This window comes from Rhamphochromis longiceps, linkage group LG7 (genome assembly GCF_057381845.1).
Source record: "Rhamphochromis longiceps isolate RC_006_pf linkage group LG7, R_longiceps_female_GT1.1, whole genome shotgun sequence".
Taxonomy (NCBI): Eukaryota; Metazoa; Chordata; class Actinopteri; order Cichliformes; family Cichlidae; genus Rhamphochromis; species Rhamphochromis longiceps.
In genome coordinates, this window is record NC_140563.1 from 62,338,947 (window position 1) to 62,359,241 (window position 20,295).

General features: G+C 40.5%; 2 protein-coding genes across 3 annotated transcripts in view; one reads left to right on the forward strand and one right to left on the reverse strand.

Moving 5' to 3' along the window:
* Window positions 1–6,152, forward strand: part of pkn3 (protein kinase N3) — a 32,189-nt gene extending 26,037 nt beyond the window's left edge. Inside the window, exons 20-22 of the mRNA XM_085414729.1 lie at window positions 1,759–1,866; window positions 2,084–2,164; window positions 5,454–6,152. Coding sequence (XP_085270855.1) covers window positions 1,759–1,866; window positions 2,084–2,164; window positions 5,454–5,654 — 390 coding nt within the window. The 3' untranslated portion in view covers window positions 5,655–6,152. The remainder of the gene's footprint in view (window positions 1–1,758; window positions 1,867–2,083; window positions 2,165–5,453) is intronic.
* Window positions 6,153–6,168: 16 nt separating this feature from the next.
* On the reverse strand, window positions 6,169–19,065 carry zdhhc12b (zDHHC palmitoyltransferase 12b). Of its 2 annotated transcripts, none has more exons than XM_085414732.1 (5): window positions 18,531–19,065; window positions 18,291–18,430; window positions 15,446–15,538; window positions 8,691–8,857; window positions 6,169–8,605 (listed from the first exon to the last, which is right to left on the reverse strand). In XM_085414732.1, exons 1-5 carry the CDS (start codon window positions 18,625–18,627, stop codon window positions 8,290–8,292), a joined length of 813 nt encoding a protein of 270 aa, XP_085270858.1. In that variant the 5' UTR covers window positions 18,628–19,065; the 3' UTR covers window positions 6,169–8,289. The 2 variants fall into 2 exon arrangements, with proteins under 2 accessions (XP_085270858.1, XP_085270856.1); XM_085414730.1 differs by having other exon boundaries at window positions 8,691–8,860.
* Between the last annotated feature and the right edge of the window lie 1,230 nt (window positions 19,066–20,295).

Genomic DNA, 20,295 nt, shown 5'->3' on the forward strand with positions numbered 1-20,295 from the left:
CTTGATCTTACAATATAAAGCGCCTTGAGGCAACTCTTGTGATTTGGTGCTAAGTAAAAGAAAAAAAAATCTGAAAAGAAGTGAATGCTGGACTGTTTATGGACAACTAACAACCATTTGTATATACAAATGTTTATATAATTACAGTTAGGTCTGTACTTTGTTGGACAAGGGTACTATTGATAGTCTTGCCTCTCTACACCACCATATTGGATATTCGCATGAAAAAAAAAATCAACGTGAATTCAAAGTGTTACGAAGGCTTAACCAAATCCCAACAATCAGGTGACCCCCCAATGAGCAGCCACTTTGGTGACAGTGGGAAGGAAAAAGTCCCTTTAACAGAAAGAAACCCTCTGCAGAACCAGGCTTAGGGAGGGCCAGCAATGTGCTGCAACTGGTTGGGTTAAGGGGAGGAAGACAGGACAAAAGACATGCCATGGAGAAGAGTCAGAGATAAATAATACCCAACTATTAGATGCAGTGTGGTGTATAAATACACGGTAAGTGAAAAGGGATGAAAAAAGGAGCATTACTAAGGGTGGATTCAGGGTCACCTGATCCAGCCCTAACTGTAACCTTTGTCAAAAAGGAAAGTCTTAAGCCTAATCTTAAAAGTAGAGAGGTTGTCTGTCACCTGAACGCTGAAGGCTCTACCTCCCATACTACTTTTAAGTATCCTAGGAACTACAAGTAAGCCAGCAGTCTGAGGTCGAAGTGCCCTGTTGGGGTCATTAAGATAAGATGGGGCCTGATTATACAAGACCTTGTATGTGAGGGGAAGGATTTTGAATTAGATTCTGAATTTAACAGGAAGCCAATGAAGAGAAGCCAATGTAGCAGAAATATGCTCTCTTTCTAGTCCCTGTCAGTACTCTTGCTGCAGCATTTTGGATTAACTGAAGGACCTCCTGATGATAGTGAATTACAGTAGTCCAGCCTACAAATAATAAATGCATGAACTGGTTTTTCAGTGTCAGTCTGAGACAGGATATTTCTAATTTTAGAGATTTTGTGCAAATGGAATAAAGCAGTCCTACATATTTGTTTAATATGTGCATTGAAGGACATGTCCTGGTCAAAAAACGACTCCAAGATTTCTCACAGTGTTACTATCAAAGAACCCCATGGAACTCCATAAATAACCTCAGTGTGGAAAGAGGACTCTCCATTTACATGAACAAACTGGAATCTATTAGATATGATGCAAACCACTGCAGCGCAGTATCTGTAATACAGCATGCTCTAATCGCTCTAATAGGATATTATGGTCAACAGTATCGAACGCTGCACTGAGGTCTAGCAGGACAAGCACAGAGATGAGTCCACTGTCAGAGGCCATAAGAAGATCATTTGTAACCTTCACTAAAGCTCTTTCTGTGCTGTGATGGGCTCTGAAACTCTTCAAAAAAACCTTTCCTTTGCAGATGATAAGTTAGCTGTTTACCACCACTCCTTCAGGAATTTTTGAGATAAAAGGAAAGACACTCAGGTCAAGTGATGGCTCTTTAAGTAATGGTTTTACTACTGCCAGTCCGAATGCCTAATCAGCATTCACACGAATTAATAGTTAAGGTTAAAGGAATGCTTGGCTCAGAGGAGTCAAGAGGCGTACCCAGTGAAGATGTAAAAACACTTCTGTGTGAGTAGAGTTCAGGTAGCTGTTTGGCACAAGGCATTGGAGCATATGCCTGAATTATATCCTTAAATAATGTCAAGAACAATATGAAGTTACTACAGCTCTGTTCTTTCTTTCAGTCTCCTTTCCCCGGCGACGATGAGGAAGAAGTGTTTGATAGCATTGTCAATGATGATGTGCGCTACCCCCGCCTCCTTTCTCCTAACTCTGCATCCCTCATTCAGAAGGTTGGCTCCCAGACTAAGGAAACTGAATTCTCCAGATGAGGAACATTTTATGACCTCTTCAGTTTTATTCACACTTTTAATAATGAAGTAGTGCTCAAAATCTAAACTGTCTGTTGAGCTTATCAGCACATTTGAATTCTATTTATATGATCTGAATATTCTAAATGCTGTTGACCTAGGCTACTACATCACCTTCTTTCTCCCGCCTGTGTTTCAGCTGCTGCAGAAAAATCCTGAGTTGAGACTGGGAGCAGGAGAAGAGGATGCCTTGGAGATCAAAAGGCACAAATTTTATGAGGTCAGTGTCCAGTTATTGTAGCTGCTTCAACTGAAGTCACTGAAGTACCCGGTACGAGTATGAGATGAAATAGTGGAAGGGCAGGTGCTGAGTAAAAACATCTGAAAAGTAAGGAATCACAAAGAGCTGCACAAGTAAACGGAACAAAAAATATGAGAAAATTAAATACCGCAGTTCCAATACAAAATCAGGTTAAGACCGTAGTCTCAACAAAGACTTGTCAGGTTAAAGAAAAAGGTTTTAACTGCTTTTTAAGCAGAAGTCCAGAGTCAGCTAACCACATTAGTGGAAATTATTTCAAAGACTCTGTGTCCCCTAGTCTTTAAATTTCTATAAGGAACATCTAACAGATTCTGAGTCTGTGGCTGAAGACTGTGAGCAGCAGTGTGTTTAAGCAGCTGGGATAAATGGCCTACGGCCTGGCTGTTTACTGTTCTGTCGTATAAGAAACTGAAAAATAATCCTAGAATCTAGTGAGAGTCTGTATAAAGAATATAAAAGAGGAGAAATGTGAGTTTGTTTGGAGTCATGGAAGAGAGTATCTAGGCATTTTAGTAATCATGCAATCGCACAAATGAATGATTTTGTCGAGTTCAGCCAAGGTGACCGTACGTCACAATTTAGAAATGCTTCTTAAATGAAAGAAACAGAAATGTAAAATAGATTTTACATATTCTCCAGAGATCACCTTTCTGGAATTTGCATTTGAACAGAAAGAAGCAAAAGCCTGACTGATTTTAGGACATACTTCAGGAGGAGCTATAACCACAGTGTCGCTCTTGTTGCCGTTTAGAACAAGGTAACAGATAGTGAGTCGGTTCCTAATCTGGATTAAACAGTGGACTAGGGAGGACCACCTATCCAGCTTTGAGCCTTAAAAGGCATATATAGCTGAATGCCATCATCAGAGACATGAACAAAATGTCGACTAAAAGACGACTCATTGTGGAAACCCCACAATGTTATGTTCAAGGATAGCTTCTTCGTCCTAACAGAGAAAGTCCTTGTAGATAAGTAGAAGGGAAACCAATCGAATGTAGAGCTAGAGATGCCAGCCAGAACCTTAAATTTATTAAGTAAAACTTTATGGTCAACAGTATCAAAGGTTGCACTGAGGTCAAATAGGAAGAGTGTAAAACAAGTCCCTGTATCAGAAGCCATCAAAAGATCATAACAGAGCTTCAAAAACGGAGTCCTACTTTTGAGTTTAAAAATCTGCCATTTGGAGGAAATGCTAAAAGATCTGAATTGATGTTCTTCAAGTGTTTCTTCATAATTTGGTAACAGCTACCAATGGATTAAGTTTCTTCAGTAAAGCAGTTATTTCAGGCTGTTTTGTATAGGAGGGAACACTGCCTTGCCTCAGTGAACTGAAAACAAAGATGTGCTAATGGTGGTGGACGTCTCAAATAGGATGTAAAGAAGGTAATCATTGAGTCATTAAGTGTAATTAGAGAAAAAGACATAAATGATTCAGGGCACTGAGAATCATCCTCATTAGAACAGGGTGGAGGAGAAACAGTGCTATTAACAGTATCAAATAATAACCTGGGATAATTGTTATTACAATTTTTCAGATTATTTAAATTTGATTTTTCAAAATATTCACAGTGCACAACCAAACCCACTGTCATCCACAATCATTATTAATTTAAATATTATTAGTTTCGACAGGAATGATGAAGAGCACAAGTTTGATTATTTAACCAGTGAGCAAGAAACAACAGTGTTGGCTTTGTAGAGAGTGACCTGAGCATTGTTGTGTGGTCTTGACCTTGTAATACAGAGCTCCTTGAAGCAATGCTTGTTGTGATTTGGTGCTATATATATAAATACAGTTGATTTGAATTGAGGCAAAGGAGTTCAACATTCAATTCAATTCAGTTTTATTTATATGACAAATCCCAGCAAAATTCACCGTAAGGTGCTTTATATTGTAAGGTAAAGACTCTGTTGGCATTTTCCTCTGGATTATTTCAATCACGTGATCCCCTTTGAGCAAGCGTTTGGTGACAGTGGGAAGGAAAAAGTCCCTTTTTAACAGGAAGAAACCTTGGCAGAACCAGGGTCAGGCAGGTATGGCCATCTACTGGAACCAGTTTCAGGTTGTGATTATCATGAGAAGTTGAGAAATTAGTCTGTGTCTGTGTGGGTTCTCTTTCATCCAGGTCAAGGTAGTTAAAAAAAAAAAAAGGTGGATTCCAAATTAAAATACCATACAAGGGTTACGTTTGTGTACTTTTAATCGCAGCCATCTCAAAGTACATGTAACAGCTTGAGGAGATCATGTGACATAAAAATCCCTTTTTAAAAATATCAGCAGTTGTGCCTTGTTGGCCAGAAATCCTAGGTGCACGTAAAAATAAACACTCTATATGAGATAAACAAGGCAGAAAAAGTAAAGAAATTTGTTTGGTTGATTATTTCTTTTTTGTAACAATTCTTCTTCCATTGGAAAGTCTATTTATGTGTAAGGAAATGTATTTATATTTGTGAAGGTTCTCAGTCATCCAAGTCATGGTAATCTAAGGAACTTGGGAAGAAAAGCGACCGGACTTCTTTAACTTTTGTCTTTAAGAAGCTGAAAGAAGTCCGGTTGCTTTTCTTTCCAAGCTCCTTAGATCATTTGTGGCTTGAGCAGTAGAGTTCAGTACAGTATGTGGGTTGCACCCATGGAAAACCTACCAAATCTTCTCTGCCAATGCCAAACAGCTTATTCTGCTATTGACCCTTTGGTGTCGTTTGTTGGATTGGATGATTGAAGTCTGAAGAAACAGGAAATATTTGGCAATTTAACAATTTATTGATTTAGTTTGATTCTTTCATTTGATTTGATTTTTTTCACGAGTGCAACCCACACACAATTTAAAGGGATATAAACCGGCATTCCAACGGTTTAACATTTTTACAACAAAGAAATCATCGACCAAACATAAATGTCAGAATATTTTGGGCATTAATTGCCATCACTTTAGTGGAGATACAGAAGGGTCTGATGTTGTGTCCCAAAGTAATTGTCTGCCAAAAAGTGATTGGTGATGTTTCTGTATGGTTTATAAATGCCTAATATATTTGCTTATACTGGTAAATGGCCTGTAGACAACAAATTTTCCAAAGGAATTATATGTTAAATAGAGTATCTTTATGACGCCCGGTTATTATACCTACTATCTTCTACATTATACTCGATGCAGGCCTTTATAGAACTGTAATTTCCTGCAATTTCTGCTGCTGTCGTGGCCGCATCTTTCTTGAAAAAGACAATTTAACTCCTATTTTATCTTACCAGGAAATGGACTGGGATGCTCTTCTGGCCAAGAAGGTGAAGCCTCCCTTCCTGCCAGCCATTAGAGCTCCACAGGATGTCAGTAACTTTGATGAAGAATTCACTCGTCTCAAACCGGTCCTTACACTCCCGCGGACACCCTGCATCCTCACTGCTGAGCAACAGGAAATCTTTGCAGACTTTGATTTCTCTTTCATTAGCTGACCACGGCGATTCAAGCTCTGTCTTATTCAACACTGCTCTTCTGGCTCAACAGAAGAGCAGAAGATGGAAAAACTATAGATATCCTTCAGATATTTCTTCCCTGGCAAGATCTGCTTAGCTGGGTCTGATTTCATTGTGCAGGAGTTACTTTTAACACTTTGCCAAAATCATTTTTGTACTTTTTTGTCATTTTTCGTTAGGCTATTTACAGAATATTTACACTGCAATGTTTCTGAAGAGTAACACTGTCTAACCTGTAAATATGTGAAGTCTCACTGAAGGTAAAACGCACTGAATGTACTTTTCTATTGATTGTTTTGTTATTCTCTCTTTGTTAAATGCTTAAAATGGCCAAAATTCTCACTTCTGCTGATATTGACCTGTTAATGTCTAGAAATTTTAAATAACAAATGTGCCCATTTAGACAAAACCAGCCTATATGTAAAGTGTAAATTATGTGAAGGTAAACATGAATAAATGTATAAATGCTGGACTTTAACCAGAAAGCTCCTCATGAAACATTTATTGAGTTTTATAGTACTTCCAGTATTTACAGTATTTAAAAAAACACTGCATGACAATATTGTATATAATTGAAAACTACACCACAGACTGTAAATGTTAATTTGTAAAAAAAAAAAAAAAAAAAGCAGAGATCTTACTGTCCAAGCAGAAGGACTCAGCATTTTGCACTGGATCAAACACAAACATTTATTGCTGTCTTACAAGGTTACTATTGCACAAGGAAAACCTTAAATGGAAACATATTGCACTCAAACCTTTTATCATTCAAGTCCCTGTTAAAATAGTTTTACAAAAATCTAAAGACATTTTCTGCTCCAAAATAGTTTAAAAAATATGTACAATTTTAAACAACTTGAGACACTGTAACAGGTCTAAATATCGTGTACATGTATGGAATAATTGCCAGGAACAATACAGTTCATATTTCAAACACACTCACTTGGACTAACCTACTTTAGTGACAAAAGCTGCTGGAGAAGGTGAATCCTGTAAAACAGGCACAGCATTCATCATACGAGACAACAAGAGAATGGAACCCACTACACTAAAGTAATTGTTACTCAAATTTTGAATGTAATGATTGATGTGAATTGAGGGTGAACAGTCAGGTTATTGTCAACAAACATCACTTGTTACTTAAATGATTTTGTGGAAGAGGCAGGACTGAGGGTATTTGGGTGAGTAAAGTCCTAGCTTAACCGGATTCACTCAGGTGTGTAAAATGCCTGAAGACAATGTAGAGAGTTGCTTGTTTTGAAGGAAATTATGAACTTGATGTGTAAACAATAAGGAGGAAGGCCGCAGTGCTGGTTACCAGTTATTAAGAGGAGCAGCCTCATTCTGGAAACACACACTATGTTCAAATTGTCCTAAAAATGACTCCTATTTCCTGTTCCCGACCTGGTGATGTTCTCCATCGAGGTCAAAATGTTTAAGTTGGGAAAAGAAGCCTGTGTGCTGAGATTCTAACCAACTCGATGTCTACTGTGTTGAAATTACAGCATCGAGACAATGGACGGCAAAATGCCCACCTTATTAGCGTGTTCTTACTGTGATGTTTCATGAAGGTCATAAAAAAATAGCAATAGTCCTGTCCCTGAGTGTTCTGCTCAATAATACTGAAACTTGGCTGAACTGTCCTTCCTCTGGAGTCTGCACAGACCAACAATGAGCAATGCTCATAAGCATGTAGGCATAGTAGCTGTATTTTCACGAACGTGTGCGAGGCTCAAGATCTGATGCTTTTGTTTACCTTCTACACATCTTACAGGTCATACAGCTGTTTGAAAAATGCTGGCTAAATCCTGAGCTCCAGCTGTGTCTCAGACCTTTGAACCTCACATTCTCCATTTTCTATTTCTAAGACCTGCGTTGGTTCGCACAATCCTCGTTGGGTTTCTCACCGGTTCTGCTGTTTTTGAGCTGCTCATTTGTTCTGCTCTTGGCAGCATATTGATTATTATTGAAATGAATTGGCTGCATCTTTAAATTTCATTAAATTAGTGCACTATTATTAGATCATGATCATTAGGGCATCATGCTAATTTGCCCTGCCCCATAGCCCGTAAGACACATGAGCAGGAAAATGATTTATTTCATTTAAGTCCTTGATTTCCATGACTGAAGTAAAATTTCCTCCATCCATCATGTATTCTAGCTGACCTTAAGTAAAAATTAATTCCATGATAAACAACAAACATTCCAAAGGTGAAGTGTGCATTATACTTAATTAAGTCAATTATTATAGCTCTTATTTCTCTTGCTGTAGACCTTAACATAAGGTCTTTAGACCAGAATTTGAAATGCTTTTATTATAGCTGTCATGCACCTGTATCACTTTACTCATTAGAAAACTTCCTAACCAAAACTGACTATTTGAAAGCTCCCACATATTTCACTACGACTGCATTGAGGTAAAAAAAAAACAGGAAATGCAGGCAATCAATTGCAATAAAGAACGACTGAGAGGATGAGAAGGAGGGAAATGCTCCACAGTTATGGCACAACAACACAAATGCCTATATAAAGGGAACCGGTCACAAGCACAGTTTATCCTCCTATTTGGTGTGTAATCCCAGATCCAGAGAGGCTGTTCATCACTGAAATGTACCTAAACCTGATCGCTGCCCTCCTTGAAGTACACATGCTCCCACACCACTGTGCCCCAGATGCAGAAGAAACCCCAAAGGTTTTGGAATGTCCCGCGGTCAAAGGGGTTCTCATCTGCACCGCAGTGTTTGAGGTAGGAGATGCGGTGGCGCGACATGAACTCCCACGTGGTTGTGTTGAGAGAAACCAGGTATAGATGGGAGCCGAGCAGCAACAGTACGATGAGCGAGAGCAGCGCTAGCAGCATGGTCACGGCCGTCAGGACTCCATTTGTACGCAGCCACTGGTGCCAGATGGGTACGTAGGTGAAACCCGTCCTGAAGAGGAGAGAGCAATAGGATGTGACAGCTTTGCAACAGCAGCAACAGTAACATGGAGGTAGAGATGGGTGGTGTTGCTCACCAGGCAATGCGCAGGCCCCATAGAAGCACTAGCAGCTGGAAGGCCAGGTAAAACACAAACCAGCGGTGGTTCCTCTCACCAACGCAGTTCTCAATCCAGGGACAGTGATGGTCATAACGCCGGACGCAGTGCTGACACGTCTGGCAGTGCTTTGATCTCATTGGCTGCTGCTTGAAACACAGAACAATTTTTTTTTTTTTGAATGAAACAAGTGTCCAAATCATTAATCATCTCCATGATTTCTGCTTCATTAACCTCTTGCACGCAAAATAAATCTGATGATTCCACAGTTATTATGTTACAACTGAAGAATTGAAATTCTGAGTTAATTCCACTACTAACTGTATACAGTGTTATTAAATTCACGTGCCATAGAACCCTCATCTTTAATAATTGTACCATTTATATTCAATTCCTTTTCTTTCTTTCAGTTTTATTTATATAGAGGCAAATCACATCAACAGTTGCCTCAAAGAGCAAGCGATTAATAATAACTAATAATTAATGATTAAATGCAGAGTTGTGTATAAACCACTCGGTGCATCATGGGAAGTCCCCAGCAGCCTAGGCCTACTGCATTATAACTGAGGGAGGATTCAGGGTCACCTGGTCCAGCCCTAACTATATGCTTTAGCAAAAAGGAAAGTTTTAAGCTTACTCTTAAATGTACAGATGGTGTCTGTCTCCTGAATCCAAACTGGAAACTGGTTCCATAGAAGAGGGGCCTGAAAGCTGAAGCCTCTGCATCCTATTCTACTTTTAAATATCCTACAAACCCCAAGTAAACCAGCAGTCTGAGACCAAAGTGTTCTAATGGGGTGTCATGGTACTATGAGGTGTTTAAGATTACTCAAGACCTTGTATATATGGGGCGACCGTGGCTCAGGGGGTTGTGAAGCGTATCTGTAACCGGAAGGTCGCCGGTTCGATCCCCGGGCTCTCTGTCCTGGTCGTTGTGTCCTTGGGCAAGACACTTTACCCTACTGGTGTTGGCCAGAGGGGCCGATGGCGCGATATGGCAGCCTCGCTTCTGTCAGTCTTCTGCCAGGGCAGCTGTGGCTACAACCGTAGCTTGCCTCCACCAGTGTGTGAGAGTGAAGGAATAATGGCATTGTAAAGCGCTTTGGGTGCCTTGAAAAGCGCTATATAAATCCATTATTATTATTATTATTATTATATAAAGAGGAATTACCATAGGTGGATCTAACAGATGATCAGTGCAAACAGGATCCATAAATGCTATGAATATGTGCATTCATAGCATAGTGGGTTTTTTTTTTAGTTTTTCAATACATGTGCAAGATTTTCAAGCAAGCTTTTTCACTTTGTCATTATGGGGTATTGCAAGTAGAATTTTGAAGTGAAAAGAATTGAATTCATTTTTTGAAGAAGGCTATAATGTGACAAAATGTGGAACAGGTAAAGCGGTGTGAATACTTTCCAAATGCACTGTATTTGGTAAGATTACAACAGCACAGGGCACAAAGTGTCGTTAGTTCAGCCATTTAGTCATTTAATTTAGAGCAATTTAGCATCACCGTTCAGTTCATAGGCCACTCGGAGGCAGGGAGAGCAGCAGCAAGACCACTGAGCAGAGTGGGCAACCATGTCAGCAGATATGAAACTGAAAATGAAATATGGGGATGACAGGGAAGTGGGTTGTAAAGTGCCTTAGAAATGGATAGGCTAAAGCAGCTGAAACAGAGTGTAGTTGGATGTGTAAAAGTATATCAGGCGACTGATATACAATGAATACAGGCAGACTGTCTGTAACTCAGAGCTCAACTCAGTAGTCCAGTATTATCAATGGACCGTGGTACCTCCTTAGAGAAAGTGTCAGTGCGTCATGAATTTTGCCCAATTTTTGTTAGTTCCTGTTTGTGTGAGTATGTGGGGCTTTTCTTATCTGGTGATGAAACATTTTACTCGGAGTCCCGGCATACTGCATCTGAAGTATTATCTGATACTTTTAAGGTCGTCTGGGTATGTAACACAGCCCTGTGTTTCCTGATATCCTATACCACTGCTGGATCCTGCCAGATATCAAGTGTCTCATTTCAGCCTGAGAGCCACACACTGACACACAAACACATGCAGAGAACAAAGAGGTGACATTGTACAGTTTGCCCATCCTGTATGGGAATACAGATGCTACGTCTGTCCACCCCAGCTTTTCCTCTATTGTCACAAGCAGACATATGCTTATTCAAACTTCTGCTTCAACATCCAGAACGACCTTCAGACTCCTTTTAAAAGTAAGACTTCAAGGAGGGGGAAAAAACAGCAGAAAATGACCTCTGGAGAGTTGTGGATCCATCACAAGCAGCATCCGTTCGTTGTTAAGAAGCAACACAATTTTAACTGTCCTTTTATTTCTGGCCATTTGATTCGGTGGTAGAGTAAGTTGTCTACTAATCAAAAATTCAATGGATCGATCCCCCGCTTCTCCAGTTTATCTTGGGCAAGATACTGTACCCCAATGCATCCACATCAATTGCCTCAGTCAAGATCAGGGTTCCGATGCAACAAAATGAACTCTTGCTATCAAAAATGTTTGATTACAGTTCTTGCTTCAAAGGGTGTCACGACCACTTATTAGGTTTAGGGGGTGTGGACCTGGTGAACCAACAATCTAATACAGGAGATCTGGATTGGCTCTCTGTTTAAAAAGTCCTAACCTCTGATAAATGAGCTTAGATGGAGCCTGATGGGTGAGGGTTAGGGGCAGTAACAGCATTAGCTGCCTCTGGTATCCAGGTATATTGATTCCTCTAGAGTCTCTGCTGGAATCTTTAACATCTTATATTCGATCTTCTGAACTGCTCATCTTGCAGAGGACAAAGGGAAGATCCGTGTATCTCTTTTTCACCTAACTTTTATACCTGGTCAAGCTTTCTCCTCCCTCTCTTTCTGGACGTCACATCTTCTGAGATGACATCTGGCCCGACCCTTTGTGACATCCAGTCACGTTGTTAACGCCTGATCACCAGATGACCAGCGACAACTATCATCCTCTCTCCATCTATCTGACTTGTGCACATACATCATTTACTTGAATGTCTCGCTGAATCCCACCTTTCTCGACAGGTATAATCACTTTTTCCACACAGTGCCAGGTAGATTTTTTCCCCCTTAATATATTCAATTATCATTTAAAAGTTGCATTTTGTGTTTACTCAGGTTATGTCTAAAACATTTAAGCGTGACAAGTATCCAATTTACCATTTGGTAAATGGACTGGTACCATTTTACTGGTTCTTATATATAGCACTTTTCTACTCTGAGCATTCAAAGCGCTTTATACAACTTGCCTCTATACAAGTGCTTTCTATCTAACATTCACACTCATTTATACTCCAATGGATGAAGATGGGAGAGCAACTTGGGATTAATATCTTGCCCAAGGAGTTTTAGGCCGCAGACTCAAGCAGATGGGGATCGAACAACCAACCTTTTGATTAGTAGGTGACCTGCTTAGCCTCCAAACGGCTCTGGTGGCTTTGGCTCTCTGATTTTGTTCTGGCCAGATGTACCACGCTCACCTCTCCACAACTGAGATTAGCTCCCTCACAGAAAAGTGAATCAGTGCAGTACAAATGTAGTGACAAAGATATCTCACACATTCACTGCCTTTTCCTTCAGAGACCTAGTCACTTGGGTTGTGGTTGTACACGTACAAATCTCAACTGTACTTAAGTATTTATTTTTCCCTTTTAGTCCCTACATTTTTACACAAATATCTCCATTTTCTACTCGGGGTTGTTACTCTAAGTTTAAGACATGTGAGGACATTTGAGTTATTATTTCAGGTTACTGTGCATCTTGAAATATCAAACAAAGTTGAACCTAAATGGAGGGAACAATAATTGCTTGTGCTTATTGCACATGAACAAATAAACAGGGCAAAAACATTTAGTCGGTGCATCATTTACAGCACTGTTTTCAAGGCTTAAAGTGGGCCGGAACAATCCAGAACAGTGTGTTTTGGTCCAGATATCTGGAAGCTGGTCATAATAAGCTTTTTTTCCACAACACTGGTGGTTCTGCATCTAGTGCTACGGAAGAGAAGCATAAAACTTTTTAAAGTCGTGGATAATTTAAATTCAATGTTATTTGTACAGCTCCAATTCACAACAAGAGTCACCTCAAGGAATTTCCAGTGCAATTTTTCAAATATACTCATAAGAGCAGACACACAAACGGTTTGTGTGCCATTTGTCACACAGCATGCCTGCTGTGCTTGCAAAGGACAGAAAAGAAAGTGAGATAACTTCACTCAGAGATGGAGAGACAACAGGAGATTTTATCTTCTAGGATAAAGATTGCTCAGTGGCATTAGATAGCTGACGTGTAATCTCCTTATTTAATTTAGAGCTGTTTTTAAAAAAGATATCAGATCAATAGATGATCTGTTGTTTGGTGTGATCTGTTTTCCATCCATCTTCTTTTTCCACTTACCTGGGGCCAGGTCGCAGGGGCAGCAGCCTAAGCAGAGAAGCCCAGACCATGCCTGGCCCCGACCACCTCCTCCAGCTTGTCTGGGGGAACACCAAGGCGTTCCCAGGCCAGTTGAGAGATATAATCTCTCCAGCGAGTCATGGGTCTGCCCTGGGGTCTCCTCCCGGTGGGACATGCCCGAACCACGTCAACTGGCTCCTTTCGTTGTGGAGGAGCAGCGGCTCTACTCTGAGCCCCTCCCAGATGGCTGAAGTCCTAAACCTATCTCTTTTTTTTAACTTGTATTGTGTCTTTTACCTGTATTGCTATGTATCGCTTTTATTTATTTTTTTATCTTTTTAGTTTTAAATAGTTGTACAGCACTTTGTTTGAAAGCGCTTTATAAATAAAGTTATTATTATTATTATTATTCTGGAAAGAAGCTTATTTCCGCTGTTTGTATCCGTGATCTTGTTCTTTCGGTCACTGCCCAGAGCTCGTGACCTCGTGATAGGTGACGGTAGGGACGTAGACTGATCAGCAAGTAGAGAGCTTTGCTTTTACACTCAGCTCTCTCTTCAGCATGGCAGACTGGTACAGCGTCCATATCACTGCAGCTGCAGCACCAATCCATCTGTCGATCTCCTGCTCCCTTGTCCCGTTACTTGTGAGTAAGACCATGAAATACTTAAACTCCTCAAATCGGGGCAGGAAATCACTCCACCCTTTCCCGGCTGAGGACCATGGCTTCAGATTTGGTGGTGCAGATTCTTATTCCCACTGCTTCACACTCGGCTGCGAACCGTTCCAGTGCGAGCTGGAGGTCATCATCTGATGAAACCAACAAAATCACATCATCTGCGAAAAGCGGAGAGGAGATTCTGAGACCACCCAAATGAAAGCCTTCTGCCACTTGAGTACAGATAGAAATTTTGTCCATAAAAATAACAAACCGAATCAATGACAAAGGGCAGCCCTGGCGGAGTCCATCACCCACAGTGAACGAGTTCAACTTATTGCCAGATATGTGGACCAAGCTCTTGCAACAGTTGTCTATGGATCGAATGGCCCGTAGAAATGGGCCAGGCGCCCTTATACTCCTGAAGCACCTCCCACAGGACACCCCAAGGGACACGGTTGAATGCCTTCTCCATGTCTTCTCTGGTTGGGCAAACTCTCATGCACCCTCAAGAATCCTTGAGAGGATAAGGAGCTGGCCCAGTGTTCCACAACCAGGATGAAAACCACATTGTTCCTCCTGTATCCGAGGTTCGACTAACAGACCGTTCCCCCTTTCTTAAAGATGGGAACCACTACCCCGGTCTGCAAATCCAGAGGTACCACCCCTGATCTCCACACAACATTGCAGAGCCATGTCAATCATCCACCCAAGGTGAAGTGTTCCCTTGATCTTGCACTCATAGGGGTCTTCTGAATCACTCTTTGTCTGGTCCCTCGCCCAGGACCAATTTGCCATTGGAGACCCTATCAGGAGGCAAAAGCACCTGGACAACATAGCCCCTGGGAACCCTGAGACACACAAAACCCTCCACCACGATAAGGTAGCAATTCGCGGTTTTCACATTATGAAACATTGTGCAAAATTCAACACAGTTCTATTCCATTTAATTGTATAGCACTAAATTACAAGAACAATCAACTCCAGGCGCTCAAGATTGTAGAGACCTGACGATAATAAACTGGCATACTGCCTTTTTGTTATTCACATGTTCCATGACAGTTGTAGGCAGCTGAGTGCAGACTACACTGCTTATCTCACAACACAGTGACGTTTACAGCCATGCCCTATGATGGAGCGGTGGTCAGTGTCAGGTTACACCAAGGGCAGCAGGCAGCAAATTAGGTGATGATGTTTATTAGATTCACTCAATGAATTCCACCTTTAAATTAGCTTTGTACTGCTTTGGGTTGAAAATCAGCCGTAATACCTCATGTAAGATGCTCATATCCTGCTGAATTGGCCAGAAAGAGCAGCAGGAAAGCTCCATCTGATCTCCACATATCTACAATGAAGGCAACAGAGCTAGTTTCTTTTAATTTCCTTTGTTTTTCTCTGCTTGTGTTCTACATTATGGATGTGCAAACTGTTTACATTCATTATTAATTAGAACTGAAGTAACAAAGAGTTACTTTTTACTTTTATACTTTTCAAAGCCTGTACTTTTTTTACTTTTACTGGAGTAAAAAAGTTGAATAAGTACTTTAACTTTTACCAGGGTATTTTTTATTGGAAGCGTCTCTACTTCTATTTAAGTGACATGTGTATACCACCTCTGCCGACGAGCTGAGCAGCATACCTGAAGCAGACAGTGGCCACAACGGCGCTGTCTCAGGGATTTGGTGGCAGGAGGAATCATGTCCTGCTGCTCCTCAGTCACTCCCAGCATGAACTAATACAACAAAGAAGACAAATTGGTCAGAAAGGAGTAACTGTCCAGCTAACAAATTATGTTAAAGTGGACACTGTCACTGTTTCCCACTTTTTCTATATGGTAGGGACATCAGATGGACTGAGGTGTCCTCACTTTTAATCTTATCCTTCCTGGTCACTCCAAGTGAAAATCTTAACATGTTCACCTCAGCCCCCTGTCTGTTAGTCAAAGCCACTGTCTCCAAGCCATACATCATAACATGTCTTACTACCATCTTGTAAATCATCCCTTTCACACTCCTGACTTTTATCTCCACCCACTCCATTCTGCCTGCACTCTCTTTCACCTCTCTTGGGCAGTGTCTGTTGCTTTAGATGGTCTGGACCCCAACCAAGTTATACAACAGCTGAACCTTTAATTGCATCTTTGCTAGTAACTTCTGACTTGCATGAAATCCTTTTACTTCATCTAAGAGCAGAGTACCACTCTCTGTGCTGGCACATCGACAGTAACTCACTATCTCTGGTCCTTGCATGTTCACCCTTTCCACCTATCTCATTCACACACACATATTCTGTTCTTGCTACTTTCATTCCTCTTCTCCATAGCATACCTCTACCTCTCCCTACTCTCGCTATAGATCACAATGTCAACTGCAAACATCATAGTCCACAGAGACTCCTGCCTGACCTCATCTGTTAGCCTGTCCATTACAACAAGGGCTGGATATCATCACTGATTTCTATAATCGATTTGATTCCGATTCACGAGGTCCCAATTCAATTCTATCCCTGATTCAATTTGATTAAATTCAATTTTGACTTAGTCAGGTATAGTATAATTCTGATCATTTATCAGTACATATCCATATTTTATATCTAGGTATAAAAACTGACTTCATCAGAGGTGTAAGCATCACAGCACATGCCTTTGTGTCAAAGTAACTGTGGATAAAACACAGAAAAACATGAAGGAGATTTTCCTGGCCTGAATTTTTATAGCACCACCTTAAAAATTCTCTGCAGTAGATCAAAAACAGAAGAAAACCATGAATTAACATATGAACATTACCTGATGCTGCTGAAGCGAAACAGAGCAAAGTTACAGAGGTTTTATTAGAGACACAGCTAAGCCTTTTGCAGTTTGGCATAATTTTAAAAAGTTTACATTTCTTTGTCGTTGAACAGCAGAAATTAGGCATTTTTGAAAAACAACAAACAAACCAAAAAAAAACCAAAACAGCGGGCGACAGCAATGCACACAACGGTAGACTGGTGCGTAATAAGCAAGCGAATAATGCAGAAAACTGAGATTTGAGTTTGAGAGAAACTGTTCTTGAATTACACAGAGAAAGAGAGCGAGCGAGAGCTGTGCAGGAAGTGTGATTTTATTGTGGTGGAAGCAAAAGAGCAAAAGTAGGAGGGAATTAAATATGATGTTTATTAAATGTGAACTGTAGTTTTGATCTTCTTTTGCTGCTGGTTCAGTGAATTTTGATCGGATAATGACAAAACCTGCAGAATCAGAATTCAGCCCAGACAGCGTGTCTGTGTACATGCCATCGGGTGAACGATCTGCTCTTTGTGTTTACATCTTTGTGCGGATTCTGTTTACCTGCTCTCATTTGCTGTTTTAGCTGTTTGGTGGTCGTTGAAATTGTTTTGTGAGCCTTAACCTGAGATTCTGGTGTTTCTGGCAAAATAAATTTATATTTAAAAATCGATTCAGGATTTAATGAATCGATATTGTGTTATTCTAGCTAACATCGATTTGAATCGGAAAATAGATTTTTTAAAGCCACCCCTAATTTCAACTGGAAACAAGAAAGGCTTTAGAGAAGATCCTTCACCACTGTCCTCATACATGTGCTGCACCACCCTCACATACTTTTCTTTCTCGCTATTAGAGTAGGGCAGTGGTTTCAAACTCGCAGCCCATGGCCACTTGTGGCTCACGTCACCCCTACTTGCAGCCCGTATATTGAAGTTACCTTTTTGTTGGGAGGATTTGTTTGTTGTTGAGTGCAATGTTAAAATAAGTTCTTTAAAAAGCAAAAAACGATTTAATATGAAGGCATCATGAGGAGAGAGTACAAACATGTTGAGGGACTGGCTGTGTTAGTTCAGTGAGAGTTATTTGTGAAAAAAACAATTTTCACCAGCAGTCAAAAACTAACGTGTACACTTGTCTGCTTTTTTATTTTGTTAAATACGAACAAAATTATAACAGAAGTGATGCCATGTGTCTGGCCAGAAAGAGAGTAGCAATTTCCTTCTCTGGTAGTTTAATGAAAGGCTTCGGTTAGTTAAGCATGAGGGGGGGGAAATGTGTTAACACTGGCAGTTTTGTCTTGTTATAGAATATTTGAAATTTAAAACAAACAAACAAAACACTAAATTTTTGGAAATACTTGCTTGATTGGTTTGTTTTTGCACTACTTACACTAAAGTGGCCACTAAAGAGATGACAGTGCCAGCAGTGGCCTACAGCTCATTTAAGTTACAATATTAAGCAACTTTAGGCGACTATTGCTGTGATCTTATATAAATAAAACTGAACTGAATTAAAGGCAGAGTGTTAGTTTGCCTTAAATAAATTATTGTTATCATTATTGTTTTGGCACTGCAAGCACACGATTATCTTTTAAGATATATTTTTTAAATCAGGTTTTTTAACCAGCAACGTAAACATTCAAGCTGCTTCAAACCATCACAACACAAAGGTAAAAAGTGGGAGTGATAACAGTAATGTACAGTAGGCTCGTGCTCACCTGCAAGTCCGTGTCATCAGACAGGATGAAACCCGGGTCCATCAGAGAGACCGCGAAGTACAGCAGCACAGACAGCAGCACCAGCAGGACGAAGAGCACGGGCTGGACAAGCTGGCCCGTCTCCTCCTGCTTCCTCAGCTCTGTGAACACATCACTCACACACTTAACACCACCACAGCTCCCAGGGGTGTGCGAGCGATTATAGAGGCAAAGCCTATGAATGTAAAGTGATAGATTCACCTGTATCATGTAGGAAGAGGATTAACGTTATGACCCATGTCAGAATCACATGTGATGTTCTCACCAGAAACCCTGAGCCGAAAACATTTTTGAACATGTTCTTAGCATAATAGATCAGCCATCCAACATGCAAATGGAGCTGATAAACGACAACACCACTCTCTTCCCTGGGCAAGCGTCATACAAGCCGTAATGTCGTCAGAGTATTAAACGATGTGTTGCGACCGAATCAAATCGTTGAATATTTCTTCTACCCAGGACATATTACATATGTCGAGTTTCGGCAGCTGGGAAGTAAACATCCCGCTCGCTTCCTTCCAGTGGATTTGTTTTTATCCTTCCAACGACTCACAGTAGCAGCGATTAGTATGGCAAACAATCTAGGCCAAAATTCTCTAATTTTCTAACCCGTTTGTTTAAGAAATGACGTAAAAATCGCCGTTTGATAAGTCAGAACGCCGTAAAAAAAACGGCGTTGACCGGAACAGAACACAGTATTTTACGCCAGAGACTGGCGCCTTGAACGCCCCTTCTGAGTGGAGGAAAAAACGCCGTTTTTCCCGGTCTTCCAACGCCGCTTTTTACGTCATACGCAGCTGCGCAATGAGCGCTGTTTTTGCGAGTGTTGGGAAAAGCGGCGTTCATAGACCGGGAAAAAAGCGTTCTTTCCGCCACTCAGAAGGGGCGGTTCAAGGCACCACTCTCTGGCGTTGTGACTTATTAAACGGTGATTTTTTTTTTTACATCATTTCTTAAACATACGGGTTAGAAGTCAGGGCAGAAAACGTACACTGGTCAGATGTGACAATTAGGGCTATTTTTCTTCCATAAATGTACCTAATCAATATTAACACTGATTCTTTTGTCCCCATGATATAAGAGAAAACACTATTGTTAAAAAACATTTTTTATTCAATCATCTTCCGGAAGAGAGAGACCCCTGCACAGCTCAAACGCCAGTTGCAAGAGCTCTAACATTTTTAGCTCAACATGTGTCTTATATGGTGTTATTTCTGTACTTCAGACGTCACACACGTCACACACAATTTCAAACATTGCTTATATGGCAAAGTTTCTCTTTTCTGAGTCTTATCTATTAATATGCCTGTGCACTAAAACTCCCTGTTTTTCAGTCTGGCTGAGCACTTAGTTTGTGAGTCAAAAGTGGCCTTGCTCTACAAGCCTTCATTATTAAAGTACATAAAACAATATAATAGGAAAATAAGGATACTAAGGATATTGATTTCATGACACTTATTAAACTGTGATTTTTACATCATTTCTTAAACATACAGGTTAGAAGTCAGGGCAGGAAACATACACTGGTCAGATGTGACAATTAGGGCTATTTTGCTTCCATAAATGTTTCTAATCATAAAAGACCTTACCAAGATGGCTCCCAAGTAGCTACAGTTATGAGGTGATGATACCTCATCTACATATGTTCACATATATATGTGAAAAGTTGGGGGGGGGGAGTCATCTTAATGTAACTGTGGGAGGGTTATGTATTATTAATTTTAATCTGTAAGTAGTGGTATCGATTAAAGTCTGGTTTTGCCTCTCTCTCAGCATTTGCAGAAGAAGGGGTGACTTCGTGACCTAACAGCCAGATGTGCTCAGTAAGTAGACTGTTTCATTAATATGTTGTGTTTCTTATACATTCAAGTTAAAATACTTTATTATCTAAGTGACTGTATCAGTCAGTAAAACACCCTCCCTCATGGGTCTCTATGGGGGGGGTGGGGGTGGTGGGGTTAAGCCA